Source organism: Rana temporaria, chromosome 2 (assembly GCF_905171775.1).
Source record: "Rana temporaria chromosome 2, aRanTem1.1, whole genome shotgun sequence".
Classification (NCBI taxonomy): Eukaryota; Metazoa; Chordata; class Amphibia; order Anura; family Ranidae; genus Rana; species Rana temporaria.
This window is the reverse complement of record NC_053490.1, coordinates 25,733,744-25,755,413: the sequence shown is the minus strand read 5'-3', so window position 1 is coordinate 25,755,413 and position 21,670 is coordinate 25,733,744. Positions and strand designations below refer to the sequence as shown.

At 48.6% G+C, this 21,670-nt stretch overlaps 1 protein-coding gene across 1 annotated transcript in view; it reads right to left on the bottom strand.

The window, feature by feature from the left end:
* ANKRD42 (ankyrin repeat domain 42) overlaps nucleotides 1-21,670 on the bottom strand; it is a 60,114-nt gene that overhangs the window by 18,253 nt on the left and 20,191 nt on the right. Inside the window, exons 7-8 of the mRNA XM_040339973.1 lie at nucleotides 7,820-7,945; nucleotides 3,772-3,877 (exon numbers count right to left, since the gene is read on the bottom strand). Coding sequence (XP_040195907.1) covers nucleotides 3,772-3,877; nucleotides 7,820-7,945 — 232 coding nt within the window. The remainder of the gene's footprint in view (nucleotides 1-3,771; nucleotides 3,878-7,819; nucleotides 7,946-21,670) is intronic.

The following is a 21,670-nucleotide window of genomic DNA, read 5'->3' as shown; positions in this document are numbered from 1 at the left end:
AAATATCCCTCAAAAATATATAAAAAATATGTTTTCCTCAGTTTAGGCCGATACGTATTCTTCTACCTATTTTTGGTAAAAAAAAAAAAATCACAATAAACGTTTATCGATTGGTTTGCGCAAAATTTATAGTATTTACAAAATAGGGGATAGTTTTATTGCATTTTTATTAATTATTTTTTTTTACTACTAATTTTTTTTGTGACTGCGACATTATGGCGGACACATCGGACAATTTTGACACATTTTTGGGACCATTGTCATTTTCACAGCAAAAAATGCATTAAAAATGCATTGTTTACTGTGAAAATGACAATTGCAGTTTGGGAGTTAACCACTAGGGGGCTCTGAAGGGGTTAAGTGTGACCTCATCGGTGTTTCCAACTGTAGGGGGCGGGGCTGGACGTGTGACGTCATTGATCGCGTTTCCCTATATCAGGGAACACACGATAAATGACGGCGCCACAGTGAAGAACGGGGAAGGTGTGTTTACACACAGCTCTCCTCGTTCTTCAGCTCCGGGGACCGATCGCGGGACTCCAGCGGCAATCAGGTCCGCGGGTCCCGCGGCCGCGGTCATGGAGCTTCGGCTGGGCACTTAAAGAGGACGTAAAAATCTGCAAAAAAAAAAAACCCTGCAAGAGAAAGGCATAATGAGCTAGTATGCATAGCATAGCATACTAGCTCATTATGAATTACTTACCTGAGATCGAAGCCCCTAAAGCGGTCCTCGATCACCTCCTCCACCGACGCCATCTCTCCCGGAGTGAGTTCCGGGTATCGCTGCTCCGGAGCTGTGACTGGCTGGAGCAGCGATGACGTCACTCCCACCCACTCCAGTCCATCGCCTTCACTAACGGCACGCTCAGTGCGCCTGCGCCATTGTCTATGGTGCGCATGCGCCGTAGACATCAGTGCCCCTTTTTTGGAAAATATCTCCTTAACCGTGTAGATATTTCTTGGACCCTAATCTTGACTTACCTGTAGGTCAAAGTGGTCTGTAAGGGTTTACAACCACTTTATGAACTAACTGACAGTTTACTCCCAGTGTCTGATCTGTAATAAAATGAACGTACTATAAAATAATCCACCGGGACCTTGTAACGCTCTATTACATGCGGTGAATCAAACCCGTCAGTTTCACTCAGTGACTCACACTTCCTTATAACACTAGGGGGTTTATTTACTAAAGGCAAATCCACTTTGCACTACAAGTGCACTTGGAAATGCAGTCGCTGTAAATCTGAGGGGAAGATCTGAAATGAGGGGAAGCTCTGCTGATTTTATCATCCAATCATGTGTAAGCAAAAATGCTGTTTTTTTTTTTCCTTGCATGTCCCCCTCAGATCTACAGCGACTGCACTTCCAAGTGCACTTGTAGCATACTTACCAACTGTCCCAAATTTCCTGGGACATTCCCGGGATTTAGACCTTTTTCACGATTTTAGCGTTTCCCAGAAAATTAATTTTTTCCCCAATTTTTTTGCCGCTGCGAGCGGTAGAGACAATGCCATTTTACAAAAGACCAAGAACAAGAGGCGGAGCCGGCTGGGTGGCTGACAATAGATATTGAGCTGCGGCGCCGCTCACCCCCACCCCTCTGTTTCTGATCTGTTGTGGAAAGGGGCGGGGTCGCAGCTCAAATGTAGCCACCCGGCTGGCTCTGCCTCAATCTTGATTACCTCGGCCTGTTACTAATTTGGTAACGGCGGAGGAAACTCTGTTGCAGGCACACCAGATGTAAGGAGGGGCTCCGCTGGGTGCACCTGATGCTCCAGCCCTATCAGTGCCGCCCTATCACTGCAACTTCACCAGTGCCACCCATCGCTGCAACTTCACCAGTGCCACCCATCGCTGCAACTTCACCAGTGCCACCCATCGCTGCAACTTCACCAGTGCCACCCATCGCTGCAACTTCACCAGTGCCACCCATCGCTGCAACTTCACCAGTGCCACCCATCACTGCAACTTCACCAGTGCCACCCATCACTGCAACTTCACCAGTGCCACCCATCAGTGCAACTTCACCAGTGCCACCCATCAGTGCAACTTCACCAGTGCCACCCATCAGTGCAACTTCATCAGTGCCACCCATCAGTGCAACTTCATCAGTGCCACCCATCAGTGCAACTTCATCAGTGCAACCCATCAGTGCAACTTCATCAGTGCAACCCATCAGTGCAACTTCATCAGTGCAACCCATCAGTGCAACCCATCAGTGCAACCCATCAGTGCAACCCATCAGTGCAACCCATCAGTGCAACTTCATCAGTGCAACCCATCAGTGCAACCTCTTCAGTGCCACCCATCAGTGCAACCTCTTCAGTGCCACCCATCGCTGCAACCTCTTCAGTGCCACCCATCGCTGCAACCTCATCAGTGCCACCCATCGCTGCAACCTCATCAGTGCCACCCATCGCTGCAACTTCATCAGTGCCACCCATCGCTGCAACTTCATCAGTGCCACCCATCGCTGCAACTTCATCAGTGCCACCCATCGCTGCAACTTCATCAGTGCCACCCATCGCTGCAACTTCATCAGTGCCACCCATCGCTGCAACTTCATCAGTGCCACCCATCGCTGCAACTTCATCAGTGCCACCCATCGCTGCAACTTCATCAGTGCCACCCATCGCTGCAACTTCATCAGTGCCACCCACCGCTGCAACTTCATCAGTGCCACCCACCGCTGCAACTTCATCAGTGCCACCCATCGCTGCAACTTCATCAGTGCCACCCATCACTGCAACTTTATCAGTGCCAACCATCACTGCAACTTCATCAGTGCCACCCATCGCTGCAACTTCATCAGTGCCACCCATCAGTGACGCCTCATCAGTGCACATCAGTGAAGGAGAAAAATTACCCGTTTACAGAACTTTATAACAAACTATGAAACTTTTTTTTTTTTTATTCAAAAATGTTGTTTATCACTGCAGTTCCAACAGTGCCCACCAGTGCTGCCAATCAATACCCATCAGGGCCGCTTCATCAGTGCCGCCCCATCAGTGCCATCTATCAGTGCAGCCTCATGAGCGCACATCAGTGAAGGAGAAAAATTACCTGTTTACAGAACTTTATAACAAACTATGAAACATATTTTTTTTAAATAAAAGGTTTGTTTAGCAAAAAATAAAAAACTCAATTGTGTTGCATGACCGCGCAATTGTCATTTAAAGTGTGACAGTGATGAAAGCTGAAAATTGGCCTGGGCAGGAAGGGGGTGAAAGTGCCCAGTAGGCAAGTGGTTAATGCAACCTCATAGAAATCTTATGAATGCATTGGATTATTTTTTATTTCTATACAATCATTTACAATTCTATCTCAATTCAGCACAGGATAGAATCACATTACAAAATGTTTGGCCAGCCCTTCATCATAACTGCTATACACAGACCTTAAAAATCTGCATCCAAATGAATACCATCACTACAAAATTAGCCATTCAGGGAATGGACCCAGGGCCGTCTTAATAGCATCATGGGCCCCTGGGCAAAGTAATGCTCTGGGGTCCCTACAATGATGACAGGGAAGGTAAACAGACATCAAGTAGGTAGGAGGCAGACTTCCTCCCCTGTGTATCTATCACTCTCAGTACCATCATGGGGCCCCCAATTTCGGGGCAGCGTGGGCTCAAGGACCAGCTGCTTTGGGAAAAGTGCAGGTGCCCCTCATGCAGCTGGGGCCCCTGGGCAGTGCCCAGGTGTGCCCTCTCATTAAGACAGCCCTGAATGGACCCACATTTGCTAATATTCTATAAACTCATATTACCGTTTAGCAACATCCTTTGGGGTCTCCCCGGCCTCGTTGGTGATATTGTAGTCAGCCCCCATCTCCAGGAGCCACTGCAGGCATTCAATTCGGCCCTGTCCTGCAGCTGGGAAGGAAAGAACAGAGATTAGAAACCTGTACTGGGGTGTCTGTGGGTTCATAGAGGACCTGAACCTTTCTCAAGTACATCTGGTTCAAAATCAGCAACATGGGCTTCCTCCAAAAACTCCCCCAAAATGTACTTTAATGGCAAAAATTTCCTTAATTTTTATAATCCTGCAGACCCCCTCTAGTTAACATTTGTCTCTTAAAAGTAGTAGATTATTGTATCATGTCCAAGGCTGGTGCAAGGAATATTGACACCCTAGGCAAAAACCTAATTTTGCCCCCCGGCCGACCCCTTTTCCCTGCCCATGTATACCCCACCTTTTTAATGAAGCGCCCAAATGCAGCCTCACCAGCGCCCATCAAATCTAGCCTCACCAGCGCCCAGCAAATGTAGCCTCACCAGCGCCCAGCAAATGTAGCCTCACCAGCGCCCAGCAAATGTAGCCTCACCAGCGCCCAGCAAATGTAGCCTCACCAGCACCCATCAAATGAAGCCTCACCAGCGCCCAGCAAATCTAGCCTCACCAGCGCCCAGCAAATCTAGCCTCACCAGCGCCCAGCAAATCTAGCCTCACCAGCGCCCATCAAATCTAGCCTCACCAGCGCCCATCAAATCTAGCCTCACCAGCGCCCAGCAAATGTAGCCTCACCAGCGCCCAGCAAATGTAGCCTCACCAGCGCCCAGCAAATGTAGCCTCACCAGCGCCCATCAAATGTAGCCTCACCAGCGCCCAGCAAATCTAGCCTCACCAGCGCCCAGCAAATCTAGCCTCACCAGCGCCCATCAAATGTAGCCTCACCAGCGCCCATCAAATCTAGCCTCACCGGCGCCCATCAAATGTAGCCTCACCGGCGCCCATCAAATCTAGCCTCACCGGCTCCCATCAAATCTACCCTCACCGGCTCCCATCAAATGTAGCCTCACCAGCGCCCATCAAATCTAGCCTCACCAGCGCCCATCAAATCTAGCCTCACCAGCGCCCATCAAATCTAGCCTCACCAGCGCCCATCAAATCTAGCCTCACCAGCGCCCATCAAATCTAGCCTCACCAGCGCCCATCAAATCTAGCCTCACCAGCGCCCATCAAATCTAGCCTCACCAGCGCCCATCAAATCTAGCCTCACCAGCGCCCATCAAATCTAGCCTCACCAGCGCCCATCAAATCTAGCCTCACCAGCGCCCATCAAATGTAGCCTCACCAGCGCCCATCAAATGTAGCCTCACCAGCGCCCATCAAATGTAGCCTCACCAGCGCCCATCAAATGTAGCCTCACCAGCGCCCATCAAATCTAGCCTCACCAGCGCCCATCAAATCTAGCCTCACCAGCGCCCATCAAATCTAGCCTCACCAGCGCCCATCAAATCTAGCCTCACCAGCGCCCATCAAATCTAGCCTCACCAGCGCCCATCAAATCTAGCCTCACCAGCGCCCATCAAATCTAGCCTCACCAGCTCCCATCAAATCTAGCCTCACCAGCGCCCAATAAATGTAGCCTCACCAGCGCCCATCAAATGTAGCCTCACCAGCGCCCATCAAATGTAGCCTCACCAGCGCCCATCAAATGTAGCCTCACCAGCGCCCATCAAATGTAGCCTCACCAGCGCACATCAAATGTAGCCTCACCAGCGCCCATCAAATGTAGCCTCACCAGCGCCCATCAAATGTAGCCTCACCAGCGCCCATCAAATGTAGTCTACCCACGGCCATCAATACAGCCTACCAGTGCCCATCAATGAATGTTTGCTTGCTTCCATTCATTCGGGAGTTGGCACACAGAAAGCACGCTGACTAACCCCCAGCCAGAACGGCTCGGATGACGAATCTATCTATTGGTGATAGAGAAGTGCAGGAGATAGGGGCGGTGCGCCTGCGCCTTCTATGGACGCACCGCCACTGGTTGGTGGTGTCAGCAGAGAGTGTTCATAAATTCAAAAAAACATTTAGATGCGTTTCTCAGCAAACACCAGGGACAGGGATATGGAAAACAATAGTCACAGGCGCACAGATCGAAGTGAATGGACTGGTGTTGTTATTCAACCTTATCAGTGAAGTAACTTTGTATGCCAAAGTGCGCTCTCCTTCCTGAGATCAGACTTATTGCAAGAATAGTGGTCAGACAGGTTGGAAAACGTTTACAATCACTATTTTATTCCTCATTAGCTGCAATCGCTGGCATTTTTTTAATGCACCTTCCCCACAGGCCTACAGAAGAACTCCACCTTATAGGTTGTTCCCTTGTTGTGTTCTTGCTCCAAGGTTCATCAGGTCAACTGTGTTTATGTGTGCAGACTAAATGTTACAATGTACCTTTTTGCAACATTTGTCCTTGGTTGACCTGCTAGGTTGGTGGATGGTGGATTGGTGTATTTAGGTTTTGTGCTGCCATAGGCCTGACTAAACTTGCGCACCCCCTAATTTAAATATGACCCACCCCTTCCTGTCAAAGCCACACCCCTTCCTTTTTAAGACCCACCCTGTCATCTTCATGGGAGGAAGACAGAGGGACGCCAAGGAAAGAGGACAGAGGGACGCCGTGGGAGAAGGACGCTGTGGGAAGAGGACAGAGGGACACCGTGGGAGAAGGACGCTGTAGGAAGAGGACAGAGGGACACCGTGGGAGAAGGACGCTGTGGGATGAGGACGCTGTGGGAAGAGGACAGAGGGACACCGTGGGAGAAGGACGCTGTGGGATGAGGACGCTGTGGGAAGAGGACAGAGGGACACCGTGGGAGAAGGACGCTGTGGGATGAGGACGCTGTGGGAAGAGGACAGAGGGACACCGTGGGAGAAGGACGCTGTGGGATGAGGACGCTGTGGGAAGAGGACAGAGGGACACCGTGGGAGAAGGACGCTGTGGGATGAGGACGCTGTGGGAAGAGGACAGAGGGACGCCGTGGAAGAAGGACGCTGTGGGAAGAGGACAAAGGGACGCCGTGGGAGAAGGACGCTGTGGGATGAGGACACTGTGGGATGTACGTCTGCTGTCTTGCCCGGCGTCCATCTGCGGCCTTGCGCGGGGTCCGTCCAGCCTTGTCGGCGTCCGTCTGCTGGTCCGTCCAGCCTTGTCGGTGTCCGTCGCGTCCGTCTGCAGGGGGTTGCTGCGTTGTGTGTTTGAGTTTGGCGCCTCGGTCGAGCTGTGCAGAGCCGGATTTCCGGTGTGTTCGGCTCCTCTCGCGTGGCTGCGGGCGGAGCCGAGCCTAGCCGTGTGCGCAGTACACTCGGCTCGGTCTTTGTCGGCGGCGCTCAGAGACAGCGGGGATCGGCGTATAACGCGCACCCACGATTTTCCCCTGATTTTAAGGGGGAAAAAGTGCACGTTATACGCCGATAAATACTGTACAGTAAGATCTCCCATTGTTCATTTACTCTGCCTGGTCTGATAGAAAAAAAATATATATTTAAAAGCCAAAAGTCATAAGCCATTTGGATCAAAGACAGAAGTTTACCCACACGATCAGTTTTCCCGTTGGAAAAAGTCAGATGAGAGCTTTTGGTTGGGTATCCCGACCGTGTGTATGCTCCATCAGACTTTTCCCAACTGAAAAACTGCCAGAAAAAAAAAAAGAGAGAGCAGGTTCTCCATTTTCCCAAACGGAAAAAAATTCCTAGTGGAAAAAACGTTCGTCTGTATGGAATTTCGACGGGGAAGAAACCATGCATGCTCGGAAACAATTCGACGCATGCTCGGAAGCACTGAACTCATTTTTCTCGCCTCGTCGTCGTGTTGTACGTCACCACGTTCACAGAACTTTTGTGTGACCGTGTGTATGCAAGCCAAGCTTGAGCGGAATTCCGTCGGAAAAAAACATCCAACTTTTTTCCAACGGGAAATCCAGTTGTGTGTACCGGGCATAATTTTACATCATCAGATGTTGCCAAGAGACATTTTTATATTAATTATAAAGCATTGGTTGTGTAAATTAAAGTATGACATTTACCCTTGTGTAGTGGCGTGGCGCCCCGGGCATCTCGCTCATTGATGTTGATGATTCCGCTTTCTACCAGCTTTCGAAGTGTTACCAAGTCACCTTTGAAGGCAGCAACATGAGCAGGAAATGCCAAATCTAAAAATAAAATAAAAAAAATAATAAAAAAATATTAAAATGAAGGGTGCTGTCTATAAAATTCAGTGTCATGGAAGCCTATAGAGCAGGGATATGCAATTAGCGGACCTCCAGCTATTGCAGAACTACAAGTCCCATGAGGCACAGCAAGACTCTGACAGCCACAAGCATGACACCCAGAGGCATGATGGGACTTGTAGTTTTGCAACAGCTGGAGGTCCGCTAATTGCATATCCCTGCTATAGAGTAAATGAAATATGATTTTTCTCCTCTGACTACATTGGGGTTATTTACTAAAACTGGTGTGTAAAATCTGGCGCAGCTCTGCATAGAAACCAATCAGCATCAAGGTTTTATTGAAAAATCTTAACTGAACAAGCTGAAGTTAGAAGCTGATTGGCTACCATGCACAGCTGTACCAGATTTGGACTGCTCCAGTTTTAGTAAATTTACCCCATTTTGCCCTGGTTCACACTGGGTACGATTTGGAACGATTTGAGATGCGCTTTGACATGTCAAATCGCATCTCAAATCTGCGGCAATTGTCGGCAATGGCACTGTCCTAATCAGTGCGACGCCGCATCTGCGATTTCAAAAAGTAGTTCCTGTACTACTTTTTGCGATTTCGGGCCGCGATTTACATTAAATTGCGGCCGAAATCGCGGCAAAATCGCGGTAAAATCGCGCATTTTACCGCGATTTTGAATTCGCAGCAGTGTGAACCTAGGCTTTGTCTGTTTAAATATTCAAGTATAAGGAAAAAGAGTTGAAAAATAAAATGTTAATATATATGTATATTTCAATGTTCCATCATCGCGTAATGGATTTGTGATCCAGCAAGGCTTTGAACAGGCCAATGGTGAGTAATAGTCAAAATAGGAAAAGCCAGCAACTCCATGTCCATTAGAGCTGCACGATTCTGGCTAAAATGAGAATCACGATTTTTTTGGTTAGAATGAAGATCACGATTCTCTCACCATTCTCGCGGCGTAAAATCTTTTACATTTATACAAAAAAAATTGGCTAACTTCACTGGCTAGTTTTTTTTTAAATTCATTAAAGTAATTTTTTTACAAAAAAATTGCATTTAAAAAGACTGCTGCGCAAATACAGTGCAACATAAAATATTGCAGCAACCGCCATTTTATAGGGTCTCTACTAAAAAATGATATAATGTTTGGGGGTTCTAAGTAATTTTCTAGCAAAAAAAATAATGATTTTAACTTGAAAAGAGCTGTCAGAAAAAGGTTTGGGCCCAGATTCTCAAAGGACTTACGACGGCGTAGCGCCATGTACGCCTTCGTAAGTCTGAATGAGAGCTGATTCTTAGAATCAGTTACGCATAAATTCGGCTAAGATACGAGCGGCGCAAGTCTCTTACACCATCGTATCTTAGTGTGCATATTTACGCTGGCCGCTAGGTGGCGCTTCCGTAGATTTCCACGTAGAATATGCTAATGAGCTAGATACGCCGATTCACGAACGTACGTGCGCCCGGCGTAGCAAGATACCTCATTTACGTAAGACATACGCCGGCGTAAAGTTACCCCTCATAAAGCAGGGGTAAGTCATGCTAGGTATGGACGTCGGAAACGTCGGAACAGCGTCGTGTTTTGCGTCGTTTGCGTAAGTCGTCCGTGAATGGGGCTGGATGTAAGTTATGTTCACGTCGACTAGGCATTGAGCAGGCGTAATTTAATTTGAAAATTCGAAGTGATACTGAGCATGCGCGCATGCGCCTTTCTAAAAAAGTGTAATTTACGTGGGGTCATGATTAGTTTATAAAAAACACGCCCCCCTGTTCCTCATTTGATTTAGGCGCGCTTACGCCGCCACATTTACGATACGCCGCCGTAACTTTAGACGCAAGTGCTTTGTGAATACAGCACTTGCCTCTCTAAGTTGCGGTGGCGTAGCGTAACTACGATACGCTAAGCCCGCCTACATTAACGCCGCTGACTGTGAATCTGGCCCTTGGTGTTTAAGTGGTTAAACGTTCCTAATTTACATACAGAAGTTTATTCATTTGATGTACAAGTCGATGTGATACAATGTTTAGACTTAACGTTTTCAAAACTTGGCAGATTGCCCAGACTTTGACTTTTGGCTGAGAGTAGAGAGGAAATTATTTGCATACCAAAGTGCAGAGAAAAAATTATTTTCATGTCAAAGATCGTGAAACCCTGTGTCAAGAATCGCAACGAGAAAAAGATCGCGATAACGATTCTTGACGATTAATTGTGCAGCTCTAATGTCCATTGCCAAAAATGTAAACGTTCATTGTTACATGTAAAAAGATACAAGGGCTGACGCGTTTCGGCACACCGCTTTGGTCACAGCACTGGTCAATAATATAGAGGATTTCCTGTTACATGATCAGTTTCAGGAAGGTAAGACAGGAAGACACACCCAACTTCATCTAGCTAGATATGGTGTTCACTGATTTTATATTTAAATCTTAAAAAAAAAAAGGAAATATAAAGGCCTCACTGCTAGTTAGTGGCTGTCATGCTGCTTCTCTGGTTTTAATTATTTTTGCAGTTCGGTAACACTTACTTGTCTGGCCCTCCCCCAGCCTGTGACTGAACAGTGAAAGGAGAAGCAGCAGACTGACGAGGTCACCTCTCTGTCACTCTGCTCTTCCCCCTTATCTGCATGCTCCTAATTAGCACACGAGGCATACAGCACAGCTGATTGGTTCCTGGTGCAGCTTCCCTTCTCCCATTCTGAGTCCTGCTGTACAATGAACTCCAAGCAGCTGAGCCAAACTGAGGTCTTTACACTGCTAGCATTTAAAAAAAAAACGCATTTAATATGTTAACCACTTCAGCCCCGAGCCTGTTTTTCAGATAAGTTGTTTACAAGTCAACCACTTAAGGACCCCTTCACGCCGATTTACGTTGTGAAGGGTCGCGAGTTATCGCGGGATTTAGAAAGAAGCAAGTTCTTTCTAAATCCCACGATAACTTGCGGCAGACCTCCGCAATGTCTCCTGGGAACAATGACAAAAGCTTCCAGGAGACATTGCGGCATCGAGGAAGTGACGGAATACCCGCACACTACCCGATGAATCCATATACAGGAAGTGGCCAGTAACATAAAGGATTACTAAGGTTCGCCTGCCCCTGAGAGTGACTTGAGCTGGGCATCGCCGCTTAGTGAAGGATTGGCTCGGGTGGCTCCGCTGCACTCGGCTGCTCTAGTCCTGCAAAGGGAACTGAGTTCCTGCTGTGAAAAAAGTGCAGGAACTCCGTTCCCACGCGTTCCCGCAGGACTTGAGCCCTGGTACACCCCTTAGTGAAAATGTTTAAATTGGGCCCATTTAACCATTTTCCCTCCCCGGTGTCATGTGACTCGTTAGTGTTACAAGGTCTCAGGTGTGAATGGGGAGCAGGTGGGTTAAATTTGGTGTTATCGCTCTCACTCTCTCATACTGGTCACTGGAAGTTCAACATGGAACCTCATGGCAAAGAACTCTCTGGGGATCTGAAAAAAAGAATTGTTGCTCTACATAAAGATGGTCTAAGCTATAAGAAGATTGCCAAGACCCTGAAACTGAGATGCAGCACGGTGGCCAAGACCATACAGCGGTTTAACAGGACAGGTTCCACTCAGAACAGGCCTCCCCATGGCTGACCAAAGAAGTTGAGTGCACATGCTCAGTGTCATATCCAGAGGTTGTCTTTGGGAAATAGACGTATGAGTGCTGCCAGCATTTCTGCAGAGGTAGAAAGGGTGGGGGGGTCAGCCTGTCAGTGCTCAGACCATACGCCTCACACTGCATCAAATTGGTCTGCACTTCTAGATTGTAAGCTCTAATGAGCAGGGCCCTCTGATCCCTCCTGTATTGATTTGTATTGTGACTGTACTGTCTTCCCTGATGTAAAGCGCTGCGCAAACTGTTGGCGCTATATAAATCCTGTATAATAATAATAATAATAATAATAATAATGGCTGTCGTCCCAAATGGAAGCCTCTTCTAAAGATGATGCACAAGAAAGACCGCAAACAGTTTGCTGAAGACAAGCAGACTAAGCACATGGATTACTGGAACCATGTCCTGTGGTCTGATGAGACCAAGATAAACGTATTTGTTTCTGATGGTGTCAGGTGTGTGGCGGCAACCAGGTGAGGAGTACAAAGACATGTGTGTCTTGCCTACAGTCAGGCATGGTGGTGGGAGTGTGATGGTCTGGGGCTGCATGAGTGCTGCCGGCACTGGAAAGCTACAGATCATTGAGGAGGAACCATGAATGTCAACATGTACTGTGACATACTGAAGCCAAGCATGATCCCCTCCCTTCAGAGACTGGACCGCAGGGCAGTATTCCAACATGATAATGACTCCAAACACACCACCAAGATGACCACTGCCTTGCTAAAGAAGCTGAGGGTAAAGGTGATGGACTGACCAAGCATGTCTCCAGAACTAAACCCTATTGATCATCTGTTGGACATCCTCAAACGGAAGGTGGAGGAGCGCAAGGTCTCTAACATCCACCAGCTCTGTGATGTCATCATGGAGGAGTGGAAGAGACTCCAGTGGCAACCTGTGAAGCTCTGTTGAACTTCATGCCCAAGAGGGTTAAAGGGGTTGTAAAGGACAACATTTTTTCCCCTAAATAACTTCTTTTACCTTAGTGCAGTCCTCCGTCACTTACCTCATCCTTCCATTTTGCTTTTAAATGTCCTTAATTCTTCTGAGAAATCCTCACTTCCTGTTCTTCTGTCTGTAACTACACACAGTAATGCGAGGCTTTCTTCCTGGTGTGGAGAAAGCCTCTTGAGGGGGGAGGGGGGCGAGCAGGAGTGTCAGGACGCCCACTAACACACAGCTCCTTCCTCTATCTGCAAAGTAGAGTGTCCTGACTCTCCTGCTCGCCCCCTCCCCCCTCAAGAGGCTTTCTCCACACCAGGAAGAAAGCCTTGCATTACGGTGTGGAGTTACAGACAGAAGAACAGGAAGTGAGGATTTCTCAGAAGAAATAAGGACATTTAAAAGCAAAATGGAAGGATGAGGTAAGTGAAGGAGGACTGCACTAAGGTAAAGGAAGCTATTTAGGGAAAAAAAATCCTTTACAACCCCTTTAACCACTTCCCCACCAGCCGCCGTCTGGAAACGGCGGCAAGGTGGTTGCTTAACTGGGGGTCGCCGTTCTGAAACGGCGCCCCGCAGAAGCAGCAATGCGCGCCGCCTCGGGCGCGCACACAGAAATTTCTGTGCGCGCCGGGTCTATGAGACCCGGCGCTACACAGATCTAGGTAAATGACCAGCAACAACGGTCATTTACCATGTGATCACAATGTAAACAAAGGAAGTCAGGGAAAGTTTACCTCCTCTCCTCTCCTCACACAGTATCAGCGGGAGAGAAGAGGAGATAAACTGAGTTTATAGTGCCCATAGTGTCACATCAGTGCCCAATCTGTGCCCTAAAGTGCCCAATCTGTGCCTAAAGTGCCCAATCTGTGCCTAAAGTGCCCAATCTGTGCCACATCTGTGCCCAGTAGTGCCGCATCAGTGTCACCAGAGCCGCACCAGTGTCACCAGAGCCGCACCAGTGTCACCAGAGCCGCACCAGTCCTATAATATTGCCACAACAGTGCCGTACCAGTACCGCCTGTGCCCACCAGTGCCGCCTGTGCCCACCAGTGCCGCCTGCGCCCACCAGTGCCGCCTGCGCCCACCAGTGCCGCCTGTGCCACCACGGCCACCTGTGCCCACCAGTGCCGCCTGTGCCCTCCAGTGCTGCCTGTGCCCACCAGTGCTGCCTGTGCCCACCAGTGCTGCTAATCGGTGCACACCAGAGCCACCTGTGCCCACCAGAGCCACCTGTGCCGCCTGTGCCCACCAGTGCCACACCCGTGCCACTACAGTGCACATAAGTGCCGCCTGTGCCCACCTGTGTCCACCAGTGCCACCACAGTACTCTGCAGTACAGCCTCACCAGCCACCAGTATGGCAAAAAAATTATTTACCGGCGAGCAGGCCGTACATCTTCTACTTGCCATGAGCGATGAGAGCAGCGAGGAGTCTCTGTCCGATTCTGATTCGGCCTATGAACCCGTTATAGACAGTGGGTCCGATTCAGAATCTGAAGAAGAACATGTGCCCAGGAAAAAAAGGGGTGCTGGCGTGGAGAAGCGGCCTACTCCCAGACGCGCAGGGCCGTCCACCTCAAGCGCTGTGCCTACCACCCCAAGCGCTGTGCCGTCCACCCCAAGCGCTGTGCCGTCCACCCCAAGCGCTGTGCCGTCCACCCCAAGCGCTGTGCCGTCCACCCCAAGCGCTGTGCCGTCCACCCCAAGAGCTGTGCCGTCCACCCCAAGAGCTGTGCCGTCCACCCCAAGAGCTGTGCCGTCCACCCCAAGAGCTGTGCCGTCCACCCCAAGAGCTGTGCCGTCCACCCCAAGAGCTGTGCCGTCCACCCCAAGAGCTGTGCCGTCCACCTCAAGAGCTGTGCCGTCCACCTCAAGAGCTGTGCCGTCCACCTCAAGCGATGTGCCACTGCAACAAAGCCCAGGCACCAGTAGGGTGTCATCTCAGCCCCAAAGGGATAGGGGCCATGCCAGCCTTCCCTATGGCCTTCAAAACCCCCTGTGGCTTCCCCCTAATTCCGGAGCAGCAAATATCCCCCCCTTCACTGCCCAGCCAGGTGTCCAGGTGAACACAGAAAACTTTTCTATGATTAATTTTTTTAATTTAGTTTTCACCGAAGATTTCCTATCCTTCATTGTGGCCCAGTGCAATCTCTATGCACAACAGTACGTAAGAAGTAACCCTGGTTCCAGATATGCCCGCCCCTTTGAGTGGAGAGAACTAACCGTGGACGAATTTAAAATGTTCTTAGGCCTAACCTTTACTATGGCACTTTAAAAAAAATAACAATTGTACTCCTACTGGTCCACCAAACCCATTCACCACATGCCCCTCTTCTCCTCCCTTATGCCAAGATCCCGATATTTAATAATTATGCGGTTCCTCCACTTTAACGACAACGCCCAGTGCCCTCCCCGAAATGACCCTGCTTTTGACAAGCTATATAAAATTCGGCCACTTCTAAATTTTTTCGCTCAACAATTTCCCCAATTATATACCCCTGACCAGAACATATCTGTGGACGAGTCCCTTGTCAAATTCTCAGGCAGGCTGGGCATCAAGCAGTTCATCCCCAGCAAAAGGGCCCGATATGGGGTCAAAATGTACAAGCTTTGCGACAGAGCCACAGGGTACCTCTACTCATTCATGGTGTATGAAGGAAAGGACTCCCAACTGCATCCCCCTGAATGTCCAGAGTATATGGGAGTCAGCGGAAAAGTGGTCTGGGATCTGATGTATCCACTCTTTGGAAAGGGATACCACCTTTATGTGGATAATTTCTACACCAGCTTGCCCCTGTTTCGCTGTCTTTACCTTCAGAATACCCCAGCATGTGGCACAATAAGACCCAACAGGAAAGGCTTCCCGCAAAAACTGGTGGATCAAAAGCTCAGACGAGGGGAGTCTGCAGCATTGAGGAACCAGGAGATATTGGCTGTCAGGTGGAGGGACAAACGGAACGTCCACATGCTTTCATCAATCCACAATGACACCCACGTGGAAGTCCCCAAAAGAACCGGCCCAATCCAAAAACCAAAATGCATCTATGACTATAATTTGTTCATGGGGGGAGTGGACTTCAATGACCAGATGTTAGAACCCTACCTGCCCACAAGAAAATCCCGCCACTGGTATAAGAAAGTGTCCATTTATTTTTTTAGTTTGGCCTTCTACAATTCCTATGTAATTTACAAAAAATCATCCGAGAACCCCGTATCATATCTGGACTATCAAGAAGAAGTCATCACCGCCCTTTTGTACCCTGAAAACCCACCGGAAAATATTCGCTCTGATTCTGTGAGCAGACTGCACGAGCGTCACTTTCCTGAGCAAACCCCCTCCCGTGAAACAGGCAACAGACATCAGAAGAGGTGCCGGGTGTGCTCCAGAAGAGGAGTTCGAAAAGACACCACGTATTACTGTCCCGATTGTCCTTCCCAACCAGGCCTCTGTATTGGAACATGTTTCCGCCGTTACCATACGTTTCTTCAATATTAGGGACATATGGTAAACGCAATTCTAATTTCCTGTAATTTCCCCCCCACACCCCTTATGCCACTGCACTCATACCTCTGCCTTCTCCGGAACCGACCATGGCCTGTTATACGACCACTCTTTTGCCTAACCCTAAACATACTTCTGCCTTCTCCGGAACCGACCATGGCCTGTTATACGACCACTCTTTTGCCTAACCCTAAACATACCTCTGCCTTCTCTGGAACTGACCCTGGCTTGTTATACGACCACTCTTTTGCCTAACCCTAAACTGTACCTACCTCTGCCTGCTCTGGAACTGACCCTGGACTGTTTGACCACGTTTTTTGCCTGCCCCTTGGATTGATCTTTTACCCTGCTATACTAGTGGGAACACAGGGGTCTCACATATGTGAGGGGCTCCAGAATTGTTTTTCTGGATGAAAAAACTAATTTTTTAGTTTTCTCATTCCCGGATTAGGGTCTGGTTGCCCGGAGGCTTCAAAGAGATTTGGGTGGGAGAAGCCTCTACCCCTGTCCCCATTCCCCTACCCATGGCCCGCTACTTGGACCATGTTCCTACCAGGACAAATATTTTGCCACTGCTGGCACTGTACTGACTATGGACAATATTCCTGCCTGCTGCCTGGACAATTCCATTCACTGTCGCTGACCAGTGACCACGTCCCTGCCTGCTGCCTGGATCGGGGCTCTCCTTCTGTGGACAATTGCACTACTAAAACCACAGGTAATCTTCTTTTTTTTTTACCCATTACTCAGCAGAATGTATTTTAGGGTGTAATTCTTGGTATGTACATGCTGTGTTAGAAATATGAAGGTCCTTCAAAAATGTGATAGATTGTAAGGAAATTGGATGTGTAATTTATGTCCCTAGACATGATGGTGCTTCTTGGATGTTGGGCCTCTGTATGTGGCCACGCTGTGTAAAAGTCTCACACATGTGGTATCGCCATACTCAGGAGGAGCAGCAGAATATATTTTGGGGTGTAATTTTTTCTATGTACATGCTATGTGTTGGAAATATCCTATAAATGGACAACTTTCTGTAAAAAAAAATGCGTTTTTATTTTTTTCCACATTTTCCAAAAACATCTGGAAAAAAATGAACTGTTCAAAAGACTCATTATGCCTCTTAGATTATACGTTGGGGTGTTAGCTTTCCAAAATGGGGTCACTTTGTGGGCGTTTCCATTGTCCTGGTGCTCCAGGGCCTTCAAAAGTGTAATAGGTGGTTGAGAGATTAGATGTGTAATTTATGCTCCTAGAATGCTTGAAGTTGCTACTTCGGTGTTGGGCCTCTGTATGTGGCCACGCTGTGTAAAAGTCTCACACATGTGGTATCGCCATACTCAGGAGGAGCAGCAGAATATATTTTGGGGTGCCATTTGTGGAATATACATGCCATGTGAGAGAAATAACCTGTTATAATGACAATATTGGTATGAAAAAAAAAAAAAAAAAATCTTGATTTTGCAAAGAATTGTGGGAACAAATGACAACTTCAAAAAACTAACTATGACTCTTACTAACTACCTTGGAATGTCTACTTTCCAAAAAGGGGTCATTTGGGGGGTATTTGTACTTTATTGGCTTGTTAGGGTCTCAAGAAATGAGAGAAGCTGTCAGTACTTCAGGTGTGATCAAATTGTTCAATTTTCAGAAATTGGTACCATAGCTTGTAGACCCTATAACTTTCACCCAGACTAAATAATATCCAAATTTTTTTTTTTTTTTAACAAAAATATGTAGCAGTATGCATTTTAGGCCAAATGTATGAGGAAAAGTTCATTTTTTACAAAATGATATGATAGAAATGAAGAAAAATGCATTTTTTTACAACATTTTCGTTCTTTTTTCATTAATAGCGAAAAAAAAAAAAAAAAACGCAGAGGTGATCAAATACCACCAAAAGAAAGCTCTATTTGTGGGGAAAAAAAGGACAAAAATTTAATTTGGTTACAGTGTTGTATGACTGAGTTATTGTCATTCAAAACGTGAGAGCACCAAAAGCTGAAAATTGGTCTGGTTATTAAGGGTGTTTAAGTGCCCAGTTGTCAAGTGGTTAAGGCAGTTCTGGAAAATAATGGTGGCCACACAAAATATTGACACTTTGGGCCAGATCCACAAAAACCTGGCGCAACTTAAAAAATCCCATTTAGGTTACACTGCCTTAAAATTTCTACCTAAGTGCCCGATCCACAAAGCACTTACCTAGAAATTTCAGGCTGTGTAACTTAAATCCGGCCGGCGCAAGGCGTTCCTATTCAAATGGGGCGAGTCCCATTTAAATGAGGCGCGCTCCCGCGCCGGCCGTACTGCGCATGCGCGAAGTTACGTTACGCCGAGTTTTGTGGATCGCGCCGGCTTAAAAAAGTTGCGTCAGGAAAAAAAAAAAAATTTGACAGCGTCGCTCGGCATGCATTCCTGAGGGAGAACTCCATGCCAATTTTCAAAGAAAAAACCGGCATGGGTTCCCCCCCCAGGAGCATACCAGGCCCTTAGGTCTGGTATGGGTTGTAAGGAGACCCCCTCTACGCCGAAAAATCGACGTAGGGGGTCCCCCTACAATCCATACCAGACCCGTATCCAAAGCACGCTACCCGGCCGGTCAGGAAAGGGAGTGGGGACGAGCGAGCGCCCACCCCCCTCCTGAGCCGTGCCAGGCCGCATGCCCTCAACATGGGGGGGTTGGGTGCTCTGGGGCAGGGGGGCGCACTGCGGGCCCCCCCACCCCAGAGCACCCTGTCCCCATGTTGATGAGGACAGGACCTCTTCCAGACAACCCTTGCCGTTGGTTGTCGGGGTCTGCGGGCGGGGGCTTATCGGAATCTGGGAGTCCCCTCAAATAAGGGGGCCCCCAGATACCGGCCCCCCACCCTAAGTGAATGGATATGGGGTACATCGTACCCCTATCCATTCACCTGGAGGCAAAAAGTTAAAGTTATTAAACACACAACACAAGGGTTTTTAAGATAATTTATTATTCTGCTCCGGAGGCCCCCCCTGTCTTCTTTAGCTCTAATACCAGGGGGGGCTTCTTCTTCCGCTCTCCGGGGGTCTTCTCCGCTCTCCGGGGGGGGCTTCTTCTTCCGCTCTCCGGGGGGGGTCTTCTCCGCTCTCCGGGGGGGTTTCTTCTTCCGCTCTCCGGGGGGGGGCTTCTCCGCTCTCCGGGGGGGTTTCTTCTTCTGCTCTCCGGGGGGGGGGTCTTCTCCGCTCTCCGGGGGTCTTCTTCTATCTTCGCCGCTCTCCGCTGTTGACTCGGCGCACCCCGGTTCTTCTCCAGCTGTCCGGTGCCTTCTCCTTCAGCGCTGGCTGCCTGCTATCTTCGTGTGTTAGCTCAATTACTAACAGGCAGCCAGCGCGGTCTTCTGTGACGTCATGTTCTTCTCTTCTGTTCTTCTCCCCTCTTCCGATGTTGACACGACGCCTCTTCTCACTGCAATGATGGAAGCGCGCCTTGCATCCCATTTATATAGGCATCACCGTCCCATCATGCTCCGGTAGGTACCCACGTGGTGGGTGCACGTGGGTAGGCACCCACCACGTGGGTACCTACCGGAGCATGATGGGACGGTGATGCCTATATAAATGGGATGCAAGGCGCGCTTCCATCATTGCAGTGAGAAGAGGCGTCGAGTCAACATCGGAAGAAGGGAGAAGAAGAGAAGAGAAGAGAAGAAGATGACGTCACAGAAGACCGCGCTGGCTGCCTGTTAGTAATTGAGCTAACACGAAGATAGCAGGCAGCCAGCGCTGAAGGAGAAGAACCGGGGTGCGCCGAGTCAACAGCGGAGAGCGGCGAAGATAGAAGAAGACCCCCGGAGAGCGGAGAAGACCCCCCCCCCCCGGAGAGCGGAAGAAGAAACCCCCCCGGAGAGCGGAGAAGACCCCCGGAGAGGGGAAGAAGAAGCCCCCCCTGGTATTAGAGCTAATAAAGAAGACAGGGGGGGCCTCCGGAGCAGACTAATAAATTATTTTAAAAACCCTTGTGTTGTGTGTTTAATAACTTTAACTTTTTGCCTCCAGGTGAATGGGTAGGGGTACGATGTACCCCATATCCATTCACTTAGGGTGGGGGGCCGGTATCTGGGGGCCCCCTTATTTGAGGGGACTCCCAGATTCCGATAAGCCCCCGCCCGCAGACCCCGACAACCAACGGCAAGGGTTGTCGGGAAGAGGTCCTGTCCTCATCAACATGGGGATAGGGTGCTCTGGGGTGGGGGGGCCCGCAGTGCGCCCCCCTGCCCCAGAGCACCCAACCCCCCCATGTTGAGGGCATGTTCGGCCTGGCACGGCTCAGGAGGGGGGGGGGGGCGCTCGCTCGTCCCCACTCCCATTCCTGACCGGCCGGGTAGCGTGCTTTGGATACGGGTCTGGTATGGATTGTAGGGGGACCCCCTACGTCGATTTTTCGGCGTAGGGGGGGTCTCCTTACAACCCATACCAGACCTAAGGGCCTGGTATGCTCCTGGGGGGGGGAACCCATGCCGGTTTTGATTTTACAAATTGCCGTGGAGTTCTCCCTCAGGAATGCATACCAAATGCCGTCGCTTGAATGGGCTTTTACATGGTGTTACTAACTTTACACTTTGTAACACCAGCCCTAGTTTTACACTTGCAAACTAAAACTTACGGCGAAAAAACGAAGCTGAAAAGCTTTGTGGATCGCCCTAAGTGCTAATTTGCATACTAGAAGCGGCATTTCGACTCGAAATGCCCCCAGCGGCGGATGCGGTACTGCATCCTAAGATTCGGCAGTGTAATTCAATTACACATGCCGGATCTTCGTCCTAACTTTGGAAAACTGCTTCTGTGGATCAGTTCCAAAGTTAGGACAAGGGATACGATGGAGTAACAGCAGTTACTCCGTCGTATCTCTTTTGTGGATCTGGCCCTTTGGGTCCAATTTGAACATTTTCACTTAGGGGTGTACTCACTTTTGTTGCCAGTGGTTTAGACATTAATGGCTGTGTGTTGAGTTATTTTGAGGGGACAGCAAATTTACACTGTTATACAATCTGTACACTCACTACTTTACATTGTAGCAAAGTGTCATCTCTTCAGTGTTGTCACATGAAAAGATAGAATAAAATATTTACATAAATGTGAGATGCTGTACATGGTACAGCAGGCACATATCAGGAATATGAAATGTTGGGTTTACATATTCTTTAAAGTGTTTTTTTTTATTTTATGTCACAATGTAGAGAATAGGATTTCCTATCATCTGTGCCAAGTCTTGCCACACAGAGTTAATCCAGCGCTGAGCAATCCTCTTTTTATTGTTCAGTGAAATAAAACAGACTTCCAGATAAAGACCAAAGTGCTTGCTTGAGTGACAGGTTATTTACATATCTCGTGCACTAGCTTGCAGACATGCACAGCTTCTGTAAAGTGCACAATTCACATCCCCCTCCCCTCTCCTCCTCTCCTCTCCCATCCAGCTCTCCCAGGATTGGCTGTCTTTCCTGTGTTTTGATTAAATGTTTTCAAAATATGGGGTGATCCACAGTTCAGTGTAAACAGCCATCAGAATATACATAGACAAGAAGCTGTGCATGTCTGCAAGCTAGTGCACGAGATATGTAAATAACCTGTCACTCGAGCAAGGACTTTGGTCTTTACCTGGAAGT